At 38.2% G+C, this 24,164-nt stretch overlaps 1 protein-coding gene across 1 annotated transcript; it reads right to left on the bottom strand.

Moving 5' to 3' along the window:
* Positions 1-206: 206 nt before the first annotated feature.
* supt6h (SPT6 homolog, histone chaperone and transcription elongation factor) lies at positions 207-24,133 on the bottom strand. Its single transcript, XM_051677046.1, has 37 exons — positions 23,989-24,133; positions 22,995-23,105; positions 22,665-22,838; positions 22,358-22,431; positions 21,303-21,483; positions 21,111-21,195; positions 20,754-21,009; positions 20,549-20,650; positions 20,328-20,441; positions 20,137-20,226; positions 19,880-20,022; positions 19,615-19,763; positions 19,424-19,534; positions 19,102-19,231; positions 18,752-18,902; positions 13,646-13,800; positions 13,286-13,478; positions 13,030-13,169; positions 12,754-12,871; positions 12,588-12,664; positions 12,088-12,223; positions 11,864-12,001; positions 11,499-11,666; positions 11,159-11,286; positions 10,192-10,399; positions 9,334-9,481; positions 9,025-9,167; positions 8,805-8,945; positions 8,296-8,491; positions 7,957-8,195; positions 7,760-7,873; positions 6,636-6,760; positions 6,378-6,490; positions 6,219-6,293; positions 5,914-6,095; positions 5,225-5,421; positions 207-1,802 (listed from the first exon to the last, which is right to left on the bottom strand). The coding sequence occupies exons 2-37, from the start codon at positions 23,092-23,094 to the stop codon at positions 1,613-1,615; spliced, it is 5,184 nt and encodes a 1,727-aa protein (XP_051533006.1). The 5' UTR covers positions 23,095-23,105; positions 23,989-24,133; the 3' UTR covers positions 207-1,612.
* Positions 24,134-24,164: the final 31 nt, after the last annotated feature.

Genomic DNA, 24,164 nt, shown 5'->3' with positions numbered 1-24,164 from the left:
TGTCAAATATATTGTTACTTTTGTGCTGTGACCACTCGTAAAAGTTTCTTCTGAAATCTCGTAGGCATCAGTGGCATTCAAATTCTAAAAAATGTAACATGGAAAACTGCGTATGGAGCCTATTTAGCTATATCTCATTATCACTTGCTTTTTTGAATAAATAATCAAAGGTCTTAAGCTTGAACACAAAAAAACACTTGAACCAGTTTAGTTTTGACAACTTTATCAAAGGAAAGAAATGAAATGGATCTCAGCAGTAAAATACAGTAAACGGAACAGTTTAGAGCTCATTTCCAGTCCTCAAGACATGATACAGCCTCTGTGCTAATGATCACACGATCAGGCCAGAAACAATTCCCCGAACTCAACGCCACAATATGGAGAATTCACTATACTAGATGAGAAAAAAATAATGTCCGTAATACTAAGGATGTTTGGCATTGTATGTGAAAATAGTCACATTTAAGGAGCCAGTTCAGAACTCTTCTTTGTTTAAATGTCTATGTTGATACATGGTATTGTACATTGGGAAAAGGAGAAAGTTCTGCAAAACACTGTTAAAAACAACATATGTGCAATCACCTCTGAAGTCTGACCCAGCAAAGATACATTCCAATACACACTCAAACAACCCCTCATTGAAAAAGCACATAAGCTGGTCAGAGGTTTCAATATCTTTTAGCACAATCGATCAGTTTTCTTGTAGCAGTGATATTTGATATTTAACTTGGAAAATTTCAAGAGCACATCAGTTTCTGACAAATGTGTCAAACTAAAGAACCAGCATAACAAACCTTAAAAGCATTGCTTTACACAAGGGATTCAAAAACAATTTTTCATTCTTCACAAAGTTCAGAACTTAAAATGTATATTTACTGATGGATGTCAACCAAACCTCACTTTCTTGGTTCTTGCTTTTTCAAACTTGCACAGCAGAGAAAGATAGTTCTGGGCTTTAGGGTACAGAGTGAAAACATGACATCTCTACCCTTCTATCATGGTCACATACAGTTTTTGTGTAGATGGAATTGCTAAATAGCTTCACAAACACTCTCTTCTCATCAGCGCTCAAGTCTTAGAGCCTTAAAGTGTTGCGTACCAGCTCTACAAAACACAAAGGTTTAGAAACATTGGAGTGCTATGGTTCATAATGAAATGGGGTTTTATTCAAATGTTTAAGCCAGATACAAAAAGAAAAGCTCTCTGTCTGGCAAAGCCTGTGTTGGCCTAAATAAATGACCTTACGATGAATTGAACACCAAGTCCCATCAGCACAATCATGTAACTTTATGCTTTAAGCCTTTCTTCTTAAATTTCTAGTTAAAAAACTGAAAAAGAAAAAAAAGGGGTGCACTATGTATATAATTTTAAAAAAGAAACAAAACCCTTATGACAAACTTCCATTATAGGTCCATTTCCTACATCTGTTTGTCGTCACCACATTTTAAGTGTTTGTCTTGTATCAGTAGCTCTGAATGACCGCCATTCCTGAAAAGAAACACTTCTAGCAGCGAAAGTGAGCAATGAGGACAGCAAAGGATGGAGGATGAGAAATGGGATGTGGATGGATTGGGTTTTGCATGATGCCTGAACATATCCCTCCTTTCCACTCCTATCGGTCCATCTCGTCCAAGAGAGGTGTGGCATCTCCAGCAACGGACATGGGCGTGCTTTCGATCATGGGGCTGGGTGAAGGTCGGGGCGTCATGCGGGGCGTCTTTTGCTTCCGTCGCTCTGCTTCTTTCTCCTGTAGCCACTGTTCGGCCATCTTACCCCAATCCACAGCAGTGTGGGAACTTGTCCTGCAGAGAATATGCACAGACAAAAGGTTAAATTAAGCAAATGATACAAACTTTCTCAATTACCTCTGAAAACTAAATTATAAGTAAACTAAACTACTCTGTTGTCTCTGACAACCATCTAGTAAATACTTCAATCTGTGATGGATCATAAACCAAGCACAGATCAAGCTTCGTCCTGCTTTAGGAGACAATTTTAAGAGACCAAATATATACACCTACATACATACAGTTGAAGCCAGAAGTTTACATACACATTAGACAAATACATTTAAACTCAGTTTTTCACAATTCCTGACATTTAATCGTGGAAAACATTCCCTGTCTTAGGTCAGTTAGGATCACTACTTTATTTTAAGAATGTGAAATGTCAGAATATTAGTAGAGAGACTGATTTATTTCAGCTTTTATTTCTTTCATCACATTCCCAGTGGGTCAGAAGTTTACAAACACTTTGTTAGTATTTGGTAGCATTGCCTTTCAATTGTTTAACTTGGGTCAAACTTTTTGGGTAGCCTTCCACAAGCTTCTCACAATAAGTTGCTGGAATTTTGGCCCATTCCTGCAGACAGAACTGGTGTAACCGAGTCAGGTTTGTAGGCCTCTTTGCTCGCACATGCTTTTTCAGTTCTGCCCACAAATGTTCTATTGGATTAAGGTCAGGGTTTGTGATGGCCACTCCAATATCTTGACTTTGTTGTCCTTAAGCCATTTTGTCACAACTTTGGAGGTATGCTTGGGGTCACTGTCTATTTGGAAAACCCATTTTCAACCGAGCTTTAACTTCATGGCTGATGTCTTGAGATGTTGCTTCAATACATCCACATAATTTTCCTTCCTCCTGATGCCATCTATTTTGTGACGTGTACCAGTCCCTCTTGCAGCAAAGCACCCCCACAACATGATGCTGCCACCCCCATGCTTCACAGTTGGGATGGTGTTCTTCGGCTTGCAAGCCTCACCCTTTTTCCTCCAAACATAATGATGGTCATTATGGCCAAACAATTCAATTTTTGTTTCATCAGACCAGAGGACATTTCTCCAAAAAGTAAGAACTTTGTCCCCATGTGCACTTGCTAACTGTAGTCTGGCTTTTTTATGGTGGTTTAGGAGCAGTGGCTTTTTCCTTGCTGAGCAGCCTTTCAGGTTATTACGATATAGGACTCGTTTTACTGTGGATATAGATACTTTTCTACCTGTTTCCTCCAGCATCTTCACAAGGTCCTTTGCTGTTGTTCTGGGATTGATTTGCACTTTTCGCACCAAACTACATTCATCTCTAGGAGACAGAATGCATCTCCTTTCTGAGTGGTATAATGGCTGCGTGGTGCAATAGTGTTTATACTTGCATACTATTGTTTGTACAGCTGAACGTGGTACCTTCAGGCATTTGGAAATTGCTCCCAAGGATTAACCAGACTTGTGGAGGTCCACAATTGTTTTTCTGTGGTCTTGGATGATTTCTTTTGATTTTCCCATGATCTCAAGCAAAGAGGCACGGAGTTTGAAGGTAGGCCTTAAAATACATCCACAGGTACACCTCCAATTCAGTACACCTTCTATCAGAAGCTAATTGGCTAAAGGCTTGACATACTTTTCTGGAATTTTCCAAGCTGCTTAAAGGCACCGTTAACTTAGTGTGTGTAAACTTCTGACCCACTGGAATTGTGAAATAGTCAAATTAAAGTGTACAATCTGTCTGTAAAGCATTTTTGGAAAAATTACTTATGCACAAAGTAAATGTCCTACATGACTTGCCAAAATTATAGTTTGCTAATATGAAATCTGTGGAGTGGTTAAAAATGAGTTTAACTGATTTCAACCTAAGTGCATGTAAACTTCTGACTTCAACTAATATACATATATATATATCCTATATATATATATATATATATAGGTCCTTTGCTGTTGTTCTGGGATTGATTTGCACTTTTCGCACCAAACTACATTCATCTCTAGGAGACAGAATGCAGAGTCATTACACTGCCCAGAGTCATTACACTGACACACACTTCACAACACACACATATCTGTCATGTCAGTGATCAAATGAAAAAGACAGGACCTCTTAATATGATTTGTTGTACAAAACAAGTCCAGATGGGACTTGTAATAGAAATCAAGTATTTTTTAGCTAATGCCAGGTGCATTTTAATTACCACAGAAGCACGTCAAGTCTTAACTATCACAACTAACTGTAGAATGAGATGTTTTTGTTTGCAAGCGCTTTTCATTTAGAGTTCAAAGCAGTGCTTGATGCTGGCCTTGACACCCTGACGCAAATCATGAACGTGGCTTCACGACTGATGTAGCAAAGTGGACAGCCACAGTCTACCAACAGAATAATATTGTGGAGGATTTGAGTTTAAGAGATTTAATTCTCACTGCAATGAATATGACATGGGGGACTAGTTCTTTCAATTAGTCAACCTCCCAATTTGACTTTGGGAAACGTTTAGTTTTACTTGAATTGGTGCTATTTTAGTGCATTTCTATCTTTATACTGTGGAAGGCTTTGTTTGGAAAATGTTAATAAAGCATTATATTGTTACATTGTGCATCTTTTCCTGTCAAAATGCATTTATTTCCATCTTAGGAATGAAAACAAATGTGTTAAATTTCAGCACTTTCAAATAAAAGATTTTATCGACAGACAGCACAAATACACACACACACACACACACACATACATACATACATACATACAAACACACTCATTCTTTATTATAATTTTTTTTCTTCACATTTTAGAATAATTGTGAAGTCATCAAAACTATGGAATAACATAAATGGAACTATGGGAATTATGTTGTGACTAAACAATCCAAAATAAATAAAAACTGTGTTATATTTTAGCATCTTCAAAGCAGTCACCCTTTGCCTAGAATTTGCAGACATGTACTCTTGACATTTTCTCAACCAACTTCTTGAGGTATCACCCTGGGATGCTTTTTAAACAGTATTGAAGGAGTTCCCATCTATGTTGGGCACTTATTGGCTGCTTTACTTTATTATTTGGTCCAAGTCATCAATTTCAAAACTTTTTATTTATTATATTTTAGTTTTATAATGAAATAAATTAATATGGTGATACAATTATATTTTTGTCTACAAAACTAATTTCAAACATTTAAGCATACACCTTCAGATCAAAAGATTTTTAAGATCACGAGAAACATTTCAGTCAAGTGTTTCAAAAGTTTTGACCGGTAGTGTATATATATATATACATATAGTGTATATATATATCTATTTTATGTATATATATATATATATATATATATATATATATATATATATATATATACATAAAATAGAATAATGTACATCTATGTTCAGGAAAACAGTACAAAAGCACAAAGTTTTAGATGTACAAAGTGTGAGCACTCCATTCTTTGTAGTTCACTACAGTAAAGAGCACTCACTTGGGCTGTGGTGTCCGGACCCTGGATGAAGAGGAGGACGGAGTGGAGGAAGAATGCTGATTATGTCCATGTGTGGACTGAGGGGTGCTGCTGGGATACTGGGGCGTGGTCATGGCCTGCTGCTGGCCAGGCGTGGTGTAAGAGTAGCTGGGCGTCATCATGGGAGTCGCCATCGGCTGCTGGGGAGTTGCAAACACCTGCCAACCAGAATTGAAAAAAAGGAAACACATGGAATTTTAAAATATTATTAAGCTTCTTTTCTTTCATCAAGATGATTCTTCAACTTCATGCCTCATGCTTACCACCTTGTTACAGGTTTCCCACACCTTTCGACCAATAAATTTCATAGACTTTTCCCACTTTGTCCAGCAAAATAAATCTTTTTATTCATTTTGCACTCACAAAGAGCGATTTCTAAGTTTATGAAATATTTTAGAGCCAAGCATAAATAGAAAAACATGACTTTTTTTTTCATGACTTAAGGTTTTATTAATGCCTTTTACAGGCCTAGATTTCAAAAATGTAATATTCCCTGATTTGTTCCAGGTTTTCCATGATCTTGGAAAACCTATTGTTAAACTGTGTACTTTTTCTTAACAGATGCTTTCATAATTTATATTTCTACTGATTTCCACAAAGATTATTGATTGTTAGAGCGGTGACTGAATGAATAGCTATAGCTCTCGTACATGATAAGCGCTGCTGCTGCCTCCTCCTCCTGCGCTACTGCCTCCGCTGTAGCCATACTGACTGGAGGCCCACTGGGCTGGCGTTGTGTTGGGGTTCTGGCCCTGCCCCGTCACCGCTGCAATAGCATTGAACATCTGTGACGTCATGGTTCGTGGGAGAGCATTGACTGCTCGGGTCAGGTCTGAGAGAGTCAGAGAATAGTTGTTAAAATGGAAGAATGGAAATACATTTCTAAAGAGAATTATTCGAGAAGCTTCAGAAATCCATGCTGTGTTCAAGAGAGACGTCAGCATGTCTGACCTACCCGCAATGTTAATGTTGGCAGGTGTGGCATTCACTGAAGCAGGTGTTCGTGTTCTGCTGCTGGTTGGCGTGACGCCTTCAGAGACAACAGCATAACATTAGCTACAAATGAAATTAACCAAAAATTAATGTACCCATTGCACAGCTTAGAAAAACTAACCTGGCACAGGATCTTGATAGTGGTCCTTGAACCAGCGGAAGAGACCATTGACTGTAGGGAATATCTGAGATCGATACCTAAAGCCATCTGGAGTGATGGATACAAATTCTATCCTAAAAACAAAAACCCAAGCAAAAGGTTATGGATAAATTTACTGTAACAATCTACGTCTGCACTGCTATTGGCACAGTTAAAAAACAAAACCTCATGTTTTTAAATAGTCTGAACAGTGTAATGTGAAGGTAATGTGTTTGTTACCTTGGCTTCCCTCTAGGCTGGTAACCCAGCAGGAATTTTCCTGGCAGGTCTCTACAGGCTGAAATAAAGTAGGGGATAAACGTCGGCTTCTCCTTCTTAGTCCTTATGAGAAGCTCCTCCATTTTCTGTGGATGGGCAAGAAAGCATAAATGTACAATCCCTAACATGTATATTTATTTTTAACCGGGTTTTGCTTAACAAAGACCTACAAAAGAAAACCAATTTGTTTTGGTGACAACAGATTGTAGTCAGAGAAGACGACATTTAATTTGACACACATACACACAAAAACAAAAAACGAGATTGTGAGAGATGGTCCATTTGGATGGGATAATGCTTAAAGGGATAGTTCACAACAAAATTAAATTCTCTCATCATTTACTCAAATTTTTAAACTCCAAAAAGCAAATAAAGGCAGCATAAAAGTAATCCATGAGACTCCAGTGGTTAAATTCATATCTTCAGAAGCGATATAAGTGGGGGAGAGAAACAGATAAATATTTAATTATTTTTACTATAAATTCTCCCTTCAAAGCAGGTGGCGATATGGACAAAGAACAAATAAAAAAATAAAATAAATTAAAAAAAGAAGCGGAGATTGATAGTAAATGATTACTTACATAGTGATCTGTTTCTCACCCACACCTATCATATCACTTCTGAAGATATGGATTTAATCACTTATGTAAGTATGTGTCTTATGGATTACTTTTTTGTTGCCTTTATGTGCTTTTGGAGTTACACATTTTAGCACCCATTCACTTGCATTGTATGGACCTACAGAGCTGAGATATTTTTCTAAAAACCTTTCTGTTCAGCAGAAGTTATACACATCTGGGATGGCATAAGGATTTTCATTTTTGAGTGAACTATCCCTTTAAGCCAAGAAATGGATAAGAGAATGCAGACCCAAAATCATCAGCACTAATTGTGTTCTGAGATTTTTTTTAAGGGCCCATGAATTCCATGATGCATTCCAAATTCGTAGGGGCTATTATATCCATGAAAGAGGGTATAGATCAATAAAAAAATATATATATATATATATATATATATATATATATATATATATATATATATTAAAAAAAATAGAATTAGTGCAGGTCCTCAGAATGATGACATACCTTCCTATCACCACCATTGCACTCGTGGAAGTACTTGTGACCAAGCAGATCTCGTGCAAATGCAGCCATGGGCTGAACATATCTTGCTGTGATTTCATCCAGATCCTCAAACTCCTGCAGACATCATAACAACAGTGCTTCTACATACTCATTTATGTGTGTGAAATACATAATCTTTTGTTAAATTGACAGCTCACCTCATTGTTGATCCAGAGAGTATGTCCGAGGCTGAAGGCATTCTCTTTGCCCTCCTCACGCACATCCACATGCTGATAGATCCCATCAGCCACCTTCCATGTGACTGTCAGGTGGTTCTCCCCTTTACTACTGGGTCGAATCACCACATCACCCTGGTCCATAGATTCCATCATCTTCTCTGCTTGTTTGAAGTTGATGTTGTGGAAGGACGGGTGAGCGATCACACGCTTAATGTAAGCTATAGACAAGATGGTTGACGAAATAAGAGCATGATACCTGTAACGTGATTAAAGTGAAAAAACAGCTGCATGAGTGCATTGATACGAGTTGGTACTGACTGGTTCTCTGTTGTTTCTTCTTATGCTCCTCTTCCTGTTTAACGTCATCTGTCTCAGCATCAAAGTCGTAGTAGGTGTCTTTGGGAAGCTTCCACTCATTGTTCTTGTCGCTCAGGTCAGATGTCCTGCAGGTGAGGTCCACGTTGAACTTCTCGATGTCGATCTTCATGATGCGGCAGTGTACAGTCATGCCAACCTAAAAGTGAGAGTAGACAAATGTGCCAGACTGTCATACATTTTGTAAGGCTACGTATACTCGGACCTGCAGAAATGTCTTTATTACAATACATTAACGTCATCTAGTAATTGCTTTATCCAAAACAGCATATAGTGCACATATTATACAGACAATCCTCTTGAAGCAATCTGAAGTTGTGTGTTGTGCTCAAGGGTACAGTGGTGATGGCTCATTCTTTGTGAGGACCAAACTAGCAATCTTTCAGCAAGGTTGCTTTTGAATATAAATCAATGGTAGTGTAAAGAAAAAAAATAATTTTAGATTAGCTTACCTTGACCCTTTCCTCAGGGTGCTTGACTACCTTGTCACTGAGAAACTTGGTTGGAATGAAGCCCATAACGGCGTTATCCAATCTGGTTCTCACACCAATGGCTTGACCAGGGCAGGAGCCACTGTCAAAGTGATTCCACACCTGAGAAATACAACAATACCATTACATGAGAAAGTAAAAGCTAAAATTTTTGATGGTAACAGAAGAGACAGATTCCCACCTCACTGAGCTCAGGGAAGTTATCCTGCTGACAAAAAGGACACTGCCAGAGTCCAGTCTCATCATTACGGATGGCCTGGTCGTAACTCTCACCCTGTGGCCGTCTGTGAGCAATGCCAGTCACCACACAGGTGATCAGTTTACCTACAAATGCACAGAAAAGTATTAAATCCAAATGTCTTTGGGAACTAACACAAATATTACAGGACATTTTTCAATTATTAAGCCTCTAGTTTAAACAGTCAAAAAACATCTAAAACTTGACATTTTATTCAGGACTACATGATGCCTGTGATCAGGTAGTATTTACCAATATAGAAGGTCTCAGGTGTCTCCTTGGTGAGAAGGTTGAAGACCTCCTCAGTGTTGGGAGGCCTGTACGGGGCTCTTAAATCTTTATACCTACAGCTGAGCTCTGCACGGATGTCATACAATGTGATCCCCTTATTACCATAACCCTGTTAAGAGAAAGAAAGAAAAAAAAAAAAAAAAAAGATTACGGGAACGCTGCGAGATTGGAGACATATCTCTGCAGAACAAAAATGGGCTTCTCCCAATCAGTGGGCATTTTCAAACCATTGAGATACCCTACTTTCATTGGTTAGTTTCGAAACACCCATCCTGGTTTTGAAACGCCTACTGATTTCTACACTGAGATTCCCTACATTCATTGGATAGTTTAGAAATGCCCATCCTAGTCTGAAAATGCCCACAGATTCGAAAACACCCATTACTGTTCTGCAGAGACCTATACTTCAGAGATTGAGTCAATACATTGTTTATTATAGATGCCATGGATGGCATTGAGGTGCGGAAGATAAAGCAACAATGTCAAAAGCTTCAACCATAACATCACCATTCAATAACCTCAGCTCAACTTCTCTGATTACATCGACCATTCAGTCAGGCATGTTTGCGTCGTACAATCAGGATGATCAGATTTATTATTATTATTATAATAAAGAAAATTCCTGTCTCTCACTTCCATCTATTTTCTAGTTTGTACTTTTCTATGCAACTTTAAACTTTGTCTTGCAGCATGTCCCACATGACTACCACCTTAGGATAAATTGTTTGTGTAGTTGTATTTTTATCTGTAAGTCACTTTGGATACAAGAATATGCTTGAGAAATAAATGTACATCACTTGACTTGAGCCTCTCTCTCACCTGTCTTTCTAGCTCCTCAGCAAAGGCATCCAGATCCAGGTCCTTCAGCCTCTCTGGGTTCTCTAGGATCTCTTCTAGTGCTCCTGCTGGGTTAGCATCTTCTGCCGACTCGTCATACTCCAAAGCATCCACTGCCATTTTACGTGCCCACTCATAAGTTTCAGGGTGCACTCGGGAACCGTCCAGAACCTCGATGTACGAGTCAGTGCTGCAGAGTGAAAGATGACATCAAATATTTCATAATCTCTTCTGGCTGTATCCAGCAGAATTCATAGTGATCTAACAGTCAATGACTATGTTTACATGAACATCAGAAAGCAGCTTATTGCGAGTAAGCAGCATTCTGGTTCACATGCACTGTATAAGCGGGGTACTCTTTACTCCTATATACATGCGGCTCGGTCAGTAAGCAACTTTCTCCACAGCAACATTATTTCCGTTAATAGTTTATATAGTTTATATATATAAACTATTTTATGCCCCATTGCTTCGCTTTATTTTCAGACATTCCAGAGTTGTTGCTGTGTTTATTTCCTTAACTTGCAATTGTCGGGTTTCCCCTCTTATGTAAAACTCTGGGATTTCTCCAATGTACAAGAGCACATAAACAAATGTAAGGAACAGTGTATGTGAGTCACACGGAAATGTAGTGTTAGTGCTTTTCACACTTTACTGCCAGATATGTTGAATTATTTCTGCTGTTATTGGGCTCTATCCTATGACATCTGTTATACGGTCTGATCACGCACATGCGCACTCCTCAAAAACCTGTAACAAACCCGTTCTCCGGGAGAAACCTAGGTGTGTGAAACCGTTTTCTCTTAATCCCTTAAACAGTGTAAGGAAATCAGCGTTCTTGTTTAAATGATGTTTCAGAACGCCACTTACTGCAAAAACCCTGGAATGAAATGCTTTTATAAATGCATGTAAATGTGGTCATTTATACACATTAAATGTAGAATCTTACCTGTCTCCAAGAGAGGCAGTGTCAATCTTGATGAAGCCAGCACAGTTGATAAAGACTTTGGGTCCCATATGGCACATAGTGACCAACTGGGTCCGATTCTCTAACCTAGTGTTGTTCTGTTTGAGAATCTGAGGAACATTGAAAATGTACAGAAAAGACAATTCAATTTATCTAACAAAACATTTTAGACAAACAGATTACTTTATTGAACATATAGGGGAAATTCAGCACCGTATAGCTGCAACAACCACTGGAAAAATGATTACGCATACACAGTGTGGTATTACAAGTAGCAAAAAGACGTAGAAGAGAGTAGAAAATGTGGTGGAGAACATCTTACCTTGAGCAGGTGCGAACCTTTTCTAGATCCAAGGCCACAGATGTACTGGACCAGGCTCTGTGTGTAGGGGTGAGCAATGGCTCGGTTCACATCCACACCAACCTCATTCACACGGTTAATGAACTCACAGTACAGAGCCCCCAGCAGCTCCTCTTTCACCACATGCTCCTGAAGAATATTTAATGTGAATAGATAAAAACTGATACATAATTACTTTTCATTATAATCCTGGTTTTAAAAAGAATACTAGAGCATATAAGAGTAAACAGACATCACAAAAATGTAGGTTCAGGAGTAAATCAGATGCATGTAAACATATGTAAATGTCAAAAAGTAGGTCATGAGTTGCAAGAATGAGCTGGTACCTGCAGGGGATGCATTTTCAAACACAGGATGTCCTCATCGCTGCTGCAGACTTGGGCAAACTCCACCAGAGGGTCCTGAATCTTGCGAGCCACAGACACAGCCTGTCGCAGCAGAGGTGGGTAGTCCCTGAAGTCTGCCTAGGAGGGGAGCAGGTTTTGGAAGAAACATTAGGAAAGGTATTGCTAAAAGCCTTTCCAACATGTTCTTGTCTTCCTGCACTGACCTCAGATTTCTTGCTGTTCATATAAAGCACAGCCAGCTCGTTGTCCACCAGTTCTACTCCTACTGCAGGCAGAGAGGAGTCCTGCTCCAGCTCACTGATGGTGCGTTTGATGTCCTCCATCACCATAGAAGCATCCCTACACACATGCAGATACAGGACAACACATTAAAGGCTGGCAAGTGGGATGTAATTTAATGAGATAGTTCACCCCAAAATGAAAATTGTCATATTTTTATGCGTTTACAAATCTGCATGACTGGAGATGTTTATCCGTTTTCCATACAATGAAAGTGAAGTGAGTGAGGCCAACATTCTGCCTAACATCATCTTTTGTGTTTCATGGTAGAAAGTCATACGGGTTTGGAACACATGAGGGTGAGTAAATTATGAAACAGCTGTCATTTTTGGGTGAACTATTTCTTTAAGCCATTGGTATTAAAAACAAAGAAAGTGATGGATATTAATTCAAATTAATTCAAAAGGAGCAATAATGAACGTACCGATTCTCCCCGGCAACAGCAACAACATGTGGCTTTTTACTGAGGAGGAATTTCTTGAGGTTTTCAATGTCTTGAAGCTATGGAAACACAACAATAAATATAAAAGTTAATAAATGGCTGCATTATGAAAGATTTGATGGATATAGGCTTTCTTCTGTTTCCTCACCTTTTTCTCTCTTTCATCTTCTCTCCATGCATTTCTTCTCTTCAGAAAATAAGGAAGTCTCAGGAAATCCACAACCTCTCCCTCACCATTAATTAGGGAGCAAAACACTGGTGTGTCTCTACAGAAACATAAGCAAACTCAGTCAAACACCATTAGTTCGAAAACAGGTGAAACTTTCTGGTTTTAAGTGATCCATGCTCTTTCCAGCCAAGCCATACAAACAATCTGAGAGGAGAAACTTTTAGAATTTGTGCTAGTAACAGTACAAATACACACCTGCCAGAAGCAAAGGCAACCCCGAGTACACGGATACCATTTCCCTGTGTCTCATCCATAAGGTCATCATCCTCCTCCACCTGCTGATCAGGCCGATATGGTGACACCTTCAGCCAGTTATACAGCTTCTTACAGCATGACTGTTCCACACACACACAAGAAAGACATGCCAGTTTGTTACAGACCACATTTTGCTACATAAAGTGCTTTGGTAGGTTTCTAGGGAATTATATGGCATGCAAGCAACATGCGCCACCTTGACAATATTCTCCTTAGATTCAGCGATGAGCTTGTTCTTCAGTTCTTTGGCCATCTGAGGATACAGGAACTGCTGCAGTGCTCGTTCAATGGCCAGCGTTCTCTGCTTGTTCCATTCCTGCACCTGGTGACTGAACTCATCTCTGTAGTAGAACTGCTTAATCTCGTCAAAGTAGGTCTGATCTCCATACCTGTATAAAAGCCGAACAGAACACATCAGAATTCAGTATATAATCCTTCTCAACTCATTAAATGTTTCTTGGTACTAATTTCAGAAATAAAATTATGACTGTAAAAGGCTTTTAATAAAAGCTGGTATCTTAGATACATTTTTAGTGTTTCAAGGACACAGCCATACCCTTTGACTCCCACAAGATCAATGCAGATGTCTATGGTGAGCAGGCCTTCCTCCTCAGCCAGGCACATCTTCAAGAACTGATCTCCACTAAGCTCCTTTACAGGCTTGTTCTTCAGGTACTTGAAGGAATAGGCATAGTGTGCCTCGTCTACGTCCTGGGAAACGTGACAGACATTAGCTGATGTTGAACTACTCAAAGCAGCCAACAATACAGTCATTGGCACCATCAATTCAAAAGTTCTGCCTGGGTTGGAATAGAAGGACAAGTTCACTACATACCATGGTAAAAAAAAACAACACCTACAGCAAGAACTAAAATGCATTAATTAAACATTCTAGCTAGTCACAACACAATAGAATTCACATCTACAGTTGAAGTCAGAAGTTTACATACACCTTAGACAAATACATTTAAACTCAGTTTTTCACAATTCCTGACATTTAATCATAGAAAACATTCCCTGTCTTAGGTCAGTTAGGATCACTACTTTATTTTAAGAATGTGAAATGTCAGAATAATAGTAGAGAGAATTATTTATTGCAGCTTTTATTTCTTTCATCATATTCCCAGTGGGTCAGAAGTTTACATACACTTTGTAAGTATTTGGTAGCATTGCCTTTAAATTGTTTAACTTGGGTCAAATGTTTTGGGTAGCCTTCCACAAGCTTCTCACAATAAGTTGCTGGAATTTTGGCCCATTCCTCCAGACAGAACTGGTGTAACTGTGTCAGGTTTGTAGGCCTCCTTGCTCGCAAATGCTTTTTCAGTTCTGCCCACAAATTTCTATCGGATGGAGGTAAGTGTTTTGTGATGGCCACTCCAATACCTTGACTTTGTTGTCCTTAAGCCATTTTGCCACAAATTTGGAGGTATGCTTGGGGTCATTTTCCGTTTGGAAGACCCATTTTCGACCGAGCTTTAACTTCCTGGCTGATGTCTTGAGATGTTGCTTCAATATATCCACATAAATATCCTTCCTCATGATGCCATCTATTTTGTGAAGTGCACCAGTCCCTCCTGCAGCAAAGCACCCCCACGACATGATGCTGCCACCCCCATGCTTCACGTTTGGGATGGTGTTCCTCAGCTTGCAAGCCTCACCCTTTTTCCTCCAAACATAATGGTCATTATGGCCAAACAGGTCAATTTTTGTTTCATTAGAGACAACATTTCTCCAAAGAGTAATATCTTTGTCCCCATGTGCACTTTCAAACTGTAGTCTGGCTTTTTTATTGCGGTTTTGGAGCAGTGGCTTCTTCCTTCCTGAGCAGCCTTTCAGGTTATGTCGATATAGGACTCGTTTTACTGTGGATACAGATACTTGTCTACCCGTTTCGTCCTACATCTTCACAAGGTTGTTCTGGGATTGATTTGCACTTTTCAAACCAAATTATATTCATCTCTAGGAGACAGAATGCATCTCCTTCCTGAGCAGTATGATGGCTACATGGTTCCATGGTGTTTATACTTGCGTACTATTGTTTGTACAGATGTACGTGGTACCTTCAGGCATTTGAAAATTGCTCCCAAGGATGAACCAGACTTGTGGAGGTCCACAATTTTTTTTCTGAGGTCTTGGATGATTTCTTTTGATTTTCCAATGATGTCAAGCAAAGAGGCACTGAATTTGAAGGTAGGCCATAAATTACATCCACAGGTACACCTCAAATTCAGTACACCTTCTATCAGTAGCTAATTGGCTAATTTTCTAAAGGCTTGACATCATTTTCTGGAATTTTCCAAGCTGCTTAAAGGCACAGTTAACTTAGTGTATGTAAACTTCTGACCCACTGGAATTGTGATAGTCAATTAAAAGTGAAACAATCGGTCTGTAAACAACTGTTGGAAATATTACTTGTGTCATGCAAAGTAGATGTCTAAACGACAACTATAGTCTGCTACTATTAAATCTGTGGAGTGGTTAAAAAATGAGTTTTAATGACTTCAACAGGGTTCGTACAGATGCTTCAAAGTTAAATTCAAGGACTTTCAAGGACTTTAAGCACATTTTTATTTGTTTTCAAGGATTATGCTCATGACGTCATTAAAACAAATTATTTTTGTTAATTTTAAATACAAATATTTTAACCATTCAGTTCATTTATTTTTATAACACACCACTTATTACAAGTACAACGAGCATCTTTAACTACTTTTCTCACAGTAACAATTCATGGTTAATTCATGACCAAATTAGTGTGCAACTGTAGTGTGCTCCCTTAAAACGCACTTCGCTTTCCAACAAATAAAGTGAATAAATGTGTCTGTAAACAGTAATCCATATAACTCATGTGCTGTGTTCCATGTTTTCTAAAGTCACACAACAGATTTATGTGAGGAACTGACCGAAATTGCAAATGGGTCATTCCCAAATTTTGACTTTCCAACTTACAAAATATTGAAATTTTCCATTTAGTTCAGTTTTTGCCTAAAAACGCTGAAGGTAAACATTTTGTAACACGTTGACATTCATTTTTATTCATAAAGGACAACTTGGTTGTTGTTCTTTTATTATTTTATTTTGTTTCACGAACGAAGCAAGTTAACACTAAGTTAACACTAACGAGGATTAAATGGGTTACAACACCACATTTTGAGGGTTCAATGGGGTTCAACACCAAATATTTTTGTGTGAAAATATTAATTAACTTTTTAACATGCTGGGATAAATCACTATATGCATATTTAAGCAGCCTCTGAACTTAAACCATAAAAATTATTTTCTACAACTTTTTGTATTTAAAAAATGTTTTAACATTGATAAATCCAATAACATGAAATCAAGGGACAAACATTTTTAAATTATTAAAGTTATTCATAATAATTTTGTTTTGCTTTTTTGCCACTTGTTCGGCCTTGCACTAATGCTTTTATTAAAAATAAGTGCAAAATAAATACACAAATAACTTTACATGTCATAGAAGTGGTGTACCAGATGAAGAGAAAGATTTTTTTTAAGGCAATTCAAAATGTCAAATATATTATTATTTGCAAAACAGAGTCAAGCCATTTCATATCATTAAAAGTTAAGTTATAATATATATATATATATAAAATTCTCGCTATTTGAAATCTTTTTCATGACTAAAAAAGTCTAGGGACTTGTTTGTCAACATATTTTGATATTGACCTAAATGTTGTCAGAAATAACCTATTTTGTGAGACACAAAGCTTTCTTTATAGAAGGGGGCACTAGACGGCTCACAAAACTGAATCCTCCAATTATCTGCATTCAAATAATTCAAAACATTTTACATCTCATAATTTTTTCACTCCGGAGAGTAAACTGCAATTAAAACTGATAGTTGCAAGGATTCATACTTGTTAAATCCACAACAGCAGTATCTATAAAATATAAATTTTTTAAATCCTCCAGTAACACTTGATTGTGATTAACCCATTCTGAACAGCTCTGCCAAAAGTAACAGGTGCCATGTGACAGTGCCGTCTATGCGCTGCCTACTTCAGCAGTGGTCTAGTGGTCTATCGTCGTGTTTTTGCAAAAATAAATAAATACATTTATTAAATGATTTAAGCAACGTATTTTAAGATTTTCTATACTTCAAGAACTTTTTAAGCACCTCTTCGTAAAAATGGCTATTTCCAAGGGTTTTCCAGGACTTAAATTTGAAAAAGTCAAATTCAAGTACTTCAGGCACCTTGTACAAACACTGCTTCAACCTAAGTGTATGTAAACTTCTGACTTCAACTGTATAAGAAAATTTTGCTGGGATGGGTGGATTGTTATTACTAATACCCTTTCCTTGATGAGCAACAAAACAAAAGATGAACACAAAATGTTAGTAAAGGAATGGTAGAATACTTTCATTCCCTTTATATTATAAGGCAGGTCTGTTAAAGGGATAGTTAACCCAAAAATGTTTTTGTTTACTCAAGGGAGAAATTGTAATCTATTGCATCTATTTTTCGACTACAAACTCTTCAGACATATTTTTTTAAGTTCTGTTCTCTGGTTTGTGTGCAGCTGTGTTGCGTTTCTTGTTGTTATAGGGATGTTCACCCAAAAACGAAAATGTTCTCATCATTTACTAGCCCGCATGCCATCCCAGATGTGTATGGCTTACTTTCTTCTGCTGAAAACAAACAGAATTGTTTAGAAGAATATCTCAGCTCTGTAGGTCTATACAATGCAAGTGAATGGTGGCCAGAACTTTGAAGGTCCAAAAAAAAAAAATCACATAAAGGAAACATAAAAGTAATCTATATGACTCCAGTGGGAAAATCCATGTCTTCAGAAGACATATGATAGGTGTGGGTGAGAAACAGATCAATATTTATATCCTTTTTAACTAGAAATTCTCCCTGCCCAGTAGGTGGCGATATGCACAAGAAATGTGAATCGCCAAAAACAAAAGAAGAATGTGAAAGTGAATATTTATAGTAAAAAAGGATTTAAATATTTATCTGTTTCTCACACACACCTTTTATATAGCTTCTGAATATATGGATTTAATTACTGGAGTCTTATGGATTACTTTTATGCTACCTTTTTATGCTTTTTGGACCTTCAGATTTCTGTTCACCATTCACTTGCACTGTATGGACCTACAGAGCTGAAATACTCTTCTAAAAATCTTTGTTTGTGTTTAGCAGAAGAGGGTACGAGGGTGAATAAATGATGAGAGAATTTTCATTTTTGGGTTAACTACACTATTAATATCGCTGGTGGTCATGTTGAAGCGAAACAAAACTAGTTTTCGCTTGAACGCCCCATATCGCGAGCGTGTGCAGCGTAACAAATTCTCTTGTGCAGTCTCATAAATGCACACAGGAGATAAACAGTCAGTCAAGAGTTTCACTAAATAATACATTCGATTTTGATTTGTTTCTCACCAAACCTTCTCGTATTCCTTCAGAACAAGGCATGAGTCGCATACAATAATTTATTTGACTTTTGAATTATACTTTTGTGTCCTTTTGAAGCTTGAAGATGTTGTCAAAATAAACTGAAAAAATACATTTCTCCCTGCGTTTATAAAAAGAAAGTCATATCAGGTTATAACAACACAGGGGTGAGAAAACAATTAATTTTCATTTTTGGGTGACTGATCCCTTTAATCTTGTAGCAACCCTTAAGTACCGACCTTTTTGCCCTTCTTAGTTGGCTTGATGTTAATCTTGGCCCTCTCCTGGAAGGTCTGTCTGAGCACGTGCCTGACCAGTGGTTCACGGGCAATCTGCATAGCCACCATGTAGCGAGCGCCTTCCAGAACAGCCTCAGGAGTGTTAAATTGGCTAAGAAAACACGAGTTGGTATGATTTAAAGCAAACTGCTATCTTTTCAAATCAGAGAGCAGTGGGTAAAAGACTTGATGACCACAGAAAATGGCTTGTTGATAAAGCACTTATTGCTGCAGAAATGACCATTTCAAACAAGACAGATCTAAGCAGTATAGGGACAGATAAAAAAAAGAATCTGGTTTGGGCTATTTACCTGCACACATAGTCCTTGGCCAGCTCCAAAGGCTCTGCAGGGAACTGCTCAGTCTCGTGCCTCTGATAACTGTCTCGCAAGTTCTCTCCAAATTGCTCTGGGGTAAGACCAAACTTCTTGGCAAGGCCATCTGAGCGAAGATAATGCCAAGTTAAACAAAAGGACACAAGGAGATGTGTTGCAGAGCCTTAGCATAGCTTAAAGAAGTTTGATTTAAAAGCCTAGCTCCATTGTGAGTCTTAAGACATGGCTTTAAACGACACTTCTCAGGTTTGTCTCAAATATAAAAATATATGAAACAATATTTGTGAGATGCACACACCAAGGCCAGTGCTCTGGCAGATGCTGTACATATCTCTGCGGGAGGCTAGTTTCAAATCTGGCCCCTTTTGATCCTCTTCTTCCTCTTCCTCCTCCACTTCTGCCTCTTCACCTAGCAAGATCAAAAACAGTGTTAGTCTAATGCATGGTTGAATGTTATCATTGACTTATAAAATGAAAACATGGCTGTACCATCTTCTTCTGACACTTCCTTTATCTTCTTCAGTTTCTTCTTGGTGGCCTTGGCTGAGTTTTGCATCTTAGGAATGTCTCGGCCATAGTAGAGCAGGAAGTGGTTGTACACATCACCCAGCTCGTCAAGAGACTGAACATCTTTTAGTCTGTAAAAAAAAAAAAAAAAAAAAAAACCTCAAATGGACAATGCTTTCTGCAACACATTCATGTATGTCCAGTACATGACATGTCCAGCAAGCGACAGACTCATTTGAACACAAACCTCTCCAAATCAGCAGTGTCAAGGGGACGAGTCGAATCAGCCAGTGGCTTATCTGGGTCAGCTGAGATCTGCTCAAACTGATAAGACTGCATTCTCTGGAATAGGCGTGTAAGGTTCTGCTTCCTGGTCTTTAGCTGGGTCCACTATGGAAAACAAAGCATAAACAGCCACATTATGATAATTTGCTCTTTCAATCAAACAAAGAAATTAGCAACCAGAAAGCACCGTAAGAACATTCTGCTTTGATTTTCCTATACCTTCTCATCCCACTGCCAGACCTTCCACAGATCATTAATGTTTAGCTCTGGTTCGACATACTCTTTCCTGTAGAAAGCTATGAAGGGAACCTGTGGAATTGAAGATGGTATGAGCAGGCAGGTCTAGATTAAAACCAGACATCCTTCAATCAAGCATTTGTACCATACTCCAGTTTGTTCCAACACGGTACCTCAAAGTGCTGGTTCCTCATGAAATTAAGGGCCTCTTTGATTTTAGCAATGGTACTAGGGCCCTTTCTGCTGAAATTGGTGGCTGTCCCACGATCCAGGTAATCTGTGCTTTCCTAGAATGCAAACTACCATCAATTAAAAGCTCAGAAGTTCAAATGAATGGATCTGCATTGTCTAAAATGAAGGTCATGCTGCTGTGATACAAATATTAAGTTTCTACCTGCATAGAGATGGTTGGTGTGGAAAAGGCATTCCTGTAGATCCATTCAGCTTCATCCTCCAACTCATCATCCTCAGCAGGCTTCACTGGGATGGCCCTTAACTGCAATCACAAGAGGCTATGAAACATCCACACGCACGCACGCACGCACACCTAAAGCATTTGGGTGACATACTGTATGATGCAGTCTAACAAACATTCATACTTGGAATCTCTCTGGCATGTCGGTGGAGCGGATCTCATTGTCCTGATCAGTCATGTGGCTGCTCTCCAGCTCACTGGGCTCATAGATCTCAAATATGCTACGCCGGCCGACTCTCCTCTTGGTCTGCTTCTTCGGCCGATCCCATGACTCATCATCTTGATCCTCCTCTTCTTCTTCTGCGTGATCGTACGCCTCAGTGTCGAATTCAGCAAAGTCAAAATCTCCCCCGAAAATCTCTTGAGCTTCTTGCAGGGCACTGCATATCGTGTCATATTTCAATCAGGGCTTCAATACAAAGACCATTATGCCATAGAAGTAAATTTGAACAAAACACTATTTACAGTTTACACTACTTACGCATCAGTGTAGCCAGAGAATTTCTTTCCCTTCTTTTTCGATGTGATGGGCTGTCCATCATCATCCACAATAAAATCATCTATATCTGTAAAGATCAAAGCAAAAAACTTTCACTAAAACTCTGTAGAATTCTCAAAATACATAAAAAATTTAACCATATGTTAACAAGAGTAGAAGTATCGTCTTTCCTACCAGATTCCTCATCGTCTTCCTCCTCTTCATCCTCCCCTGGGTGAAGTGTGTCCACAGCCTCTCCTTCCTCCACCTCTCCCTCTCCGTCTCCATCCCCAGTGAAGATCATATCAGCGATCTTATCTTTCTCATCATCTTCCCCCTCATCATCCATGGTTTTCACACGCGAGTATTTCTTTTTCTGAGCACACAAAAGAGAATTTTAGAGTTTTACATTTTAGTTAGACATCTTTTCACAAATCAAAATGCGACTCAAACTAAAAAAATAAAGTTTAACTGTCAGCAGTTTCAGAACGATTCCGATTCATATGGGTATATTTCAGTTATAATTCCCTTTAGCTTACATATGAAAGAAGTTGTCTCTCAGCTAATGCTGTTAATTATATAGGGGAACTTCTAACTAGGTACATTATGAAAATATTCATTTTACCAATTATATTTTATTAGTTTTTCATAATTTGGGTCACATTTTGGCTTTTTAATATGAACAAATCCATGTATTCAATCAATAAGTAAGATATTATATTGCATATATTACTTTTTGTAACATGTTTATTGTTTAATTGCATAATTTGTACTATTTAAAAGTATTTACATTGCTTTGTTGAACACATGCTAAAACCGGTACTGTCTCTTTAACAAAACCATCATTTCTGTAAAGAGTGTTTGTAGATGAACGCATGTTAATGAGGGAGACTCGAATGGCTTTATCTCATCTGTGCTATGCGTGATTAGAATAAAATGTTTATTTTTTTGTTGTATTTGATCAACAACTGACTGTAAAGAACAGAAAGTTTATTAAAAGGTTGACATTATTCAATGACAAATGGGTCGTGTGGATCTCGTCTTTGGACACACATTATACGGAACATCTTTCACTCTCAACACGCAGTGAAAGGATCTCGCTGCTGAATACTTCACCACTATACTACACAACGTATAATGTGAGTGATTTCAGGTTGTGTATAAAGTAAAAGATTGATCTTGGGATTTAAGAATCGATATTGTTCAAATGAAGATGTGAAAGGCCTTTAGGTAGTAATTTGGTGACTCACCCTCCTCTTCACTTTCACACCCAGATTCTCCTCGATGAGGTCCAGATCATCATCATCCAGATAGTCGTCATAAACTTATAGACACGAACACACATTCTTTATGTGAACAATATGTTTACTAGTGAACTGACAAAACACTCTGATCCACAAAGCACCTGAAGGATATTTTATAATAGCAAATTACTTTGGGAATTATATTTCAGAACACATAGATGATGAGGCAATGGCTTGTGCATTTACAAGTTTTGCACTGCTAATGAACCACTCATCCACCAAGGAGACATGCTTTATAATCTGAGTAACTTACTTCGCTTCCTGCGACGATGACGGACCTCTTCACCAGAGTCACTGTCCTCTCTCCCACTTTGCTCTCCACCACCGCCGCCACCTTCTTCCTCTTCCACATCTCCATCATCAATAAGTCCTCTCAGGTTACCGTGCTCATCCTGATCCTCTGTATTTTCTTCTTCCTCTTCCTCTTCTAGAGACATCAGAAACACAAACATATTAAATTAAGTATTAGGTCAAACAATAAAAAAAAAATCAGGTGAACACTGCAACACAATGAAGTAGGCTTTCTAATTGCATCCATGCCCTCAGTAAGATGTGGCTTTATGTCTTTAAGGGAACATCTTACCATCATCTTCCATAAATCTCTGTGTCTTCTTGGGCTTCAGGTCGTTCTCCTCAAACTCCTCCTCCGACTCCTCAGCCTCACTCTCGATGAAGTCAGACATGTTTGCAAGGCCTATGTGGGGGAAAAAAATAATAATAACATGCTGCCGATGTGTTAACACAACTGTATCAACTTTTTACAAGGAAATTGACAACAATAGCAAGCAAAGTGCTGTGCTCACAGACGTTAGGATTTAGTTTATGGCACTAAATGGGTTACCATAAGAAAGGACAGGCAAATCAATAGGTTCTGGCAAACACACGTCACTTATTACATTTCAAATGAATGAAGTCAATCAACTAATTGTAACTGTCTCTTTATCAAGGATGTTCATAAAGAATTTCCACCTATAAGAAAACCACTACAAATTTACAGCATGAACAGCTAACTGCCAATGGAAAACCCCCATTAACCAACCAGATCTCCTGTCCTTATAAGTAACATTCAGATCAAAATGTGTTTAAAAGAGTATGTCCCTGACACATGGCTCCAAGTAAACAAAAGTCTGACTGAATCATATCAAAAACAGCTTCATTGGCGGTTTACATTGATTTTATTCTTCCATTAGACGTTCAAAACCTAACTTGTTTACATTAATTTGACGACATAACTTCTGAATATTAATAAACAAAACAAAACAAGCAATCAAAACCCACACAACACGATGAACCTGAAATCTATTCGACTAAAGTTAAGAAACTTAAGACGACTAAGTATATTAAAGTTTACAGCTATTCAGTAATATCCGAGTGCCAGAGATTAATAATATGTCAAACAGTATACAGGTTGTGTTGTTTTTTTATGTAAACATGGAAGTGCTCTATAACGCAGCAGAGAATGATATCGAGGCCCTCATGCTATATTCAGCGAACTAAGAAAAACCGCCTGTAATATGACAAACTACGTTTTAAATCACCAGACAAGCATTAAACATCCTAAACGAAAGCGCACTTACGTTCCCTTGCGAGGCAGCTCGATTAAAGACGTGAAAATAAGCGCTGAAATGAAGAAAGAAGCGTCACTATTAAAGCTGCTTGTTACTGACAACAAAAAAATGGCTGAGGGTTACAGCAGAGATTCTGCTTCCGGTAAACACCAGACTGAACTTCCGCTCTAAATTATTATTTAATG

This window comes from Myxocyprinus asiaticus, chromosome 38 (assembly GCF_019703515.2).
Source record: "Myxocyprinus asiaticus isolate MX2 ecotype Aquarium Trade chromosome 38, UBuf_Myxa_2, whole genome shotgun sequence".
NCBI classification, from domain to species: Eukaryota; Metazoa; Chordata; class Actinopteri; order Cypriniformes; family Catostomidae; genus Myxocyprinus; species Myxocyprinus asiaticus.
This window is presented reverse-complemented; position numbering and strand designations above follow the sequence as displayed.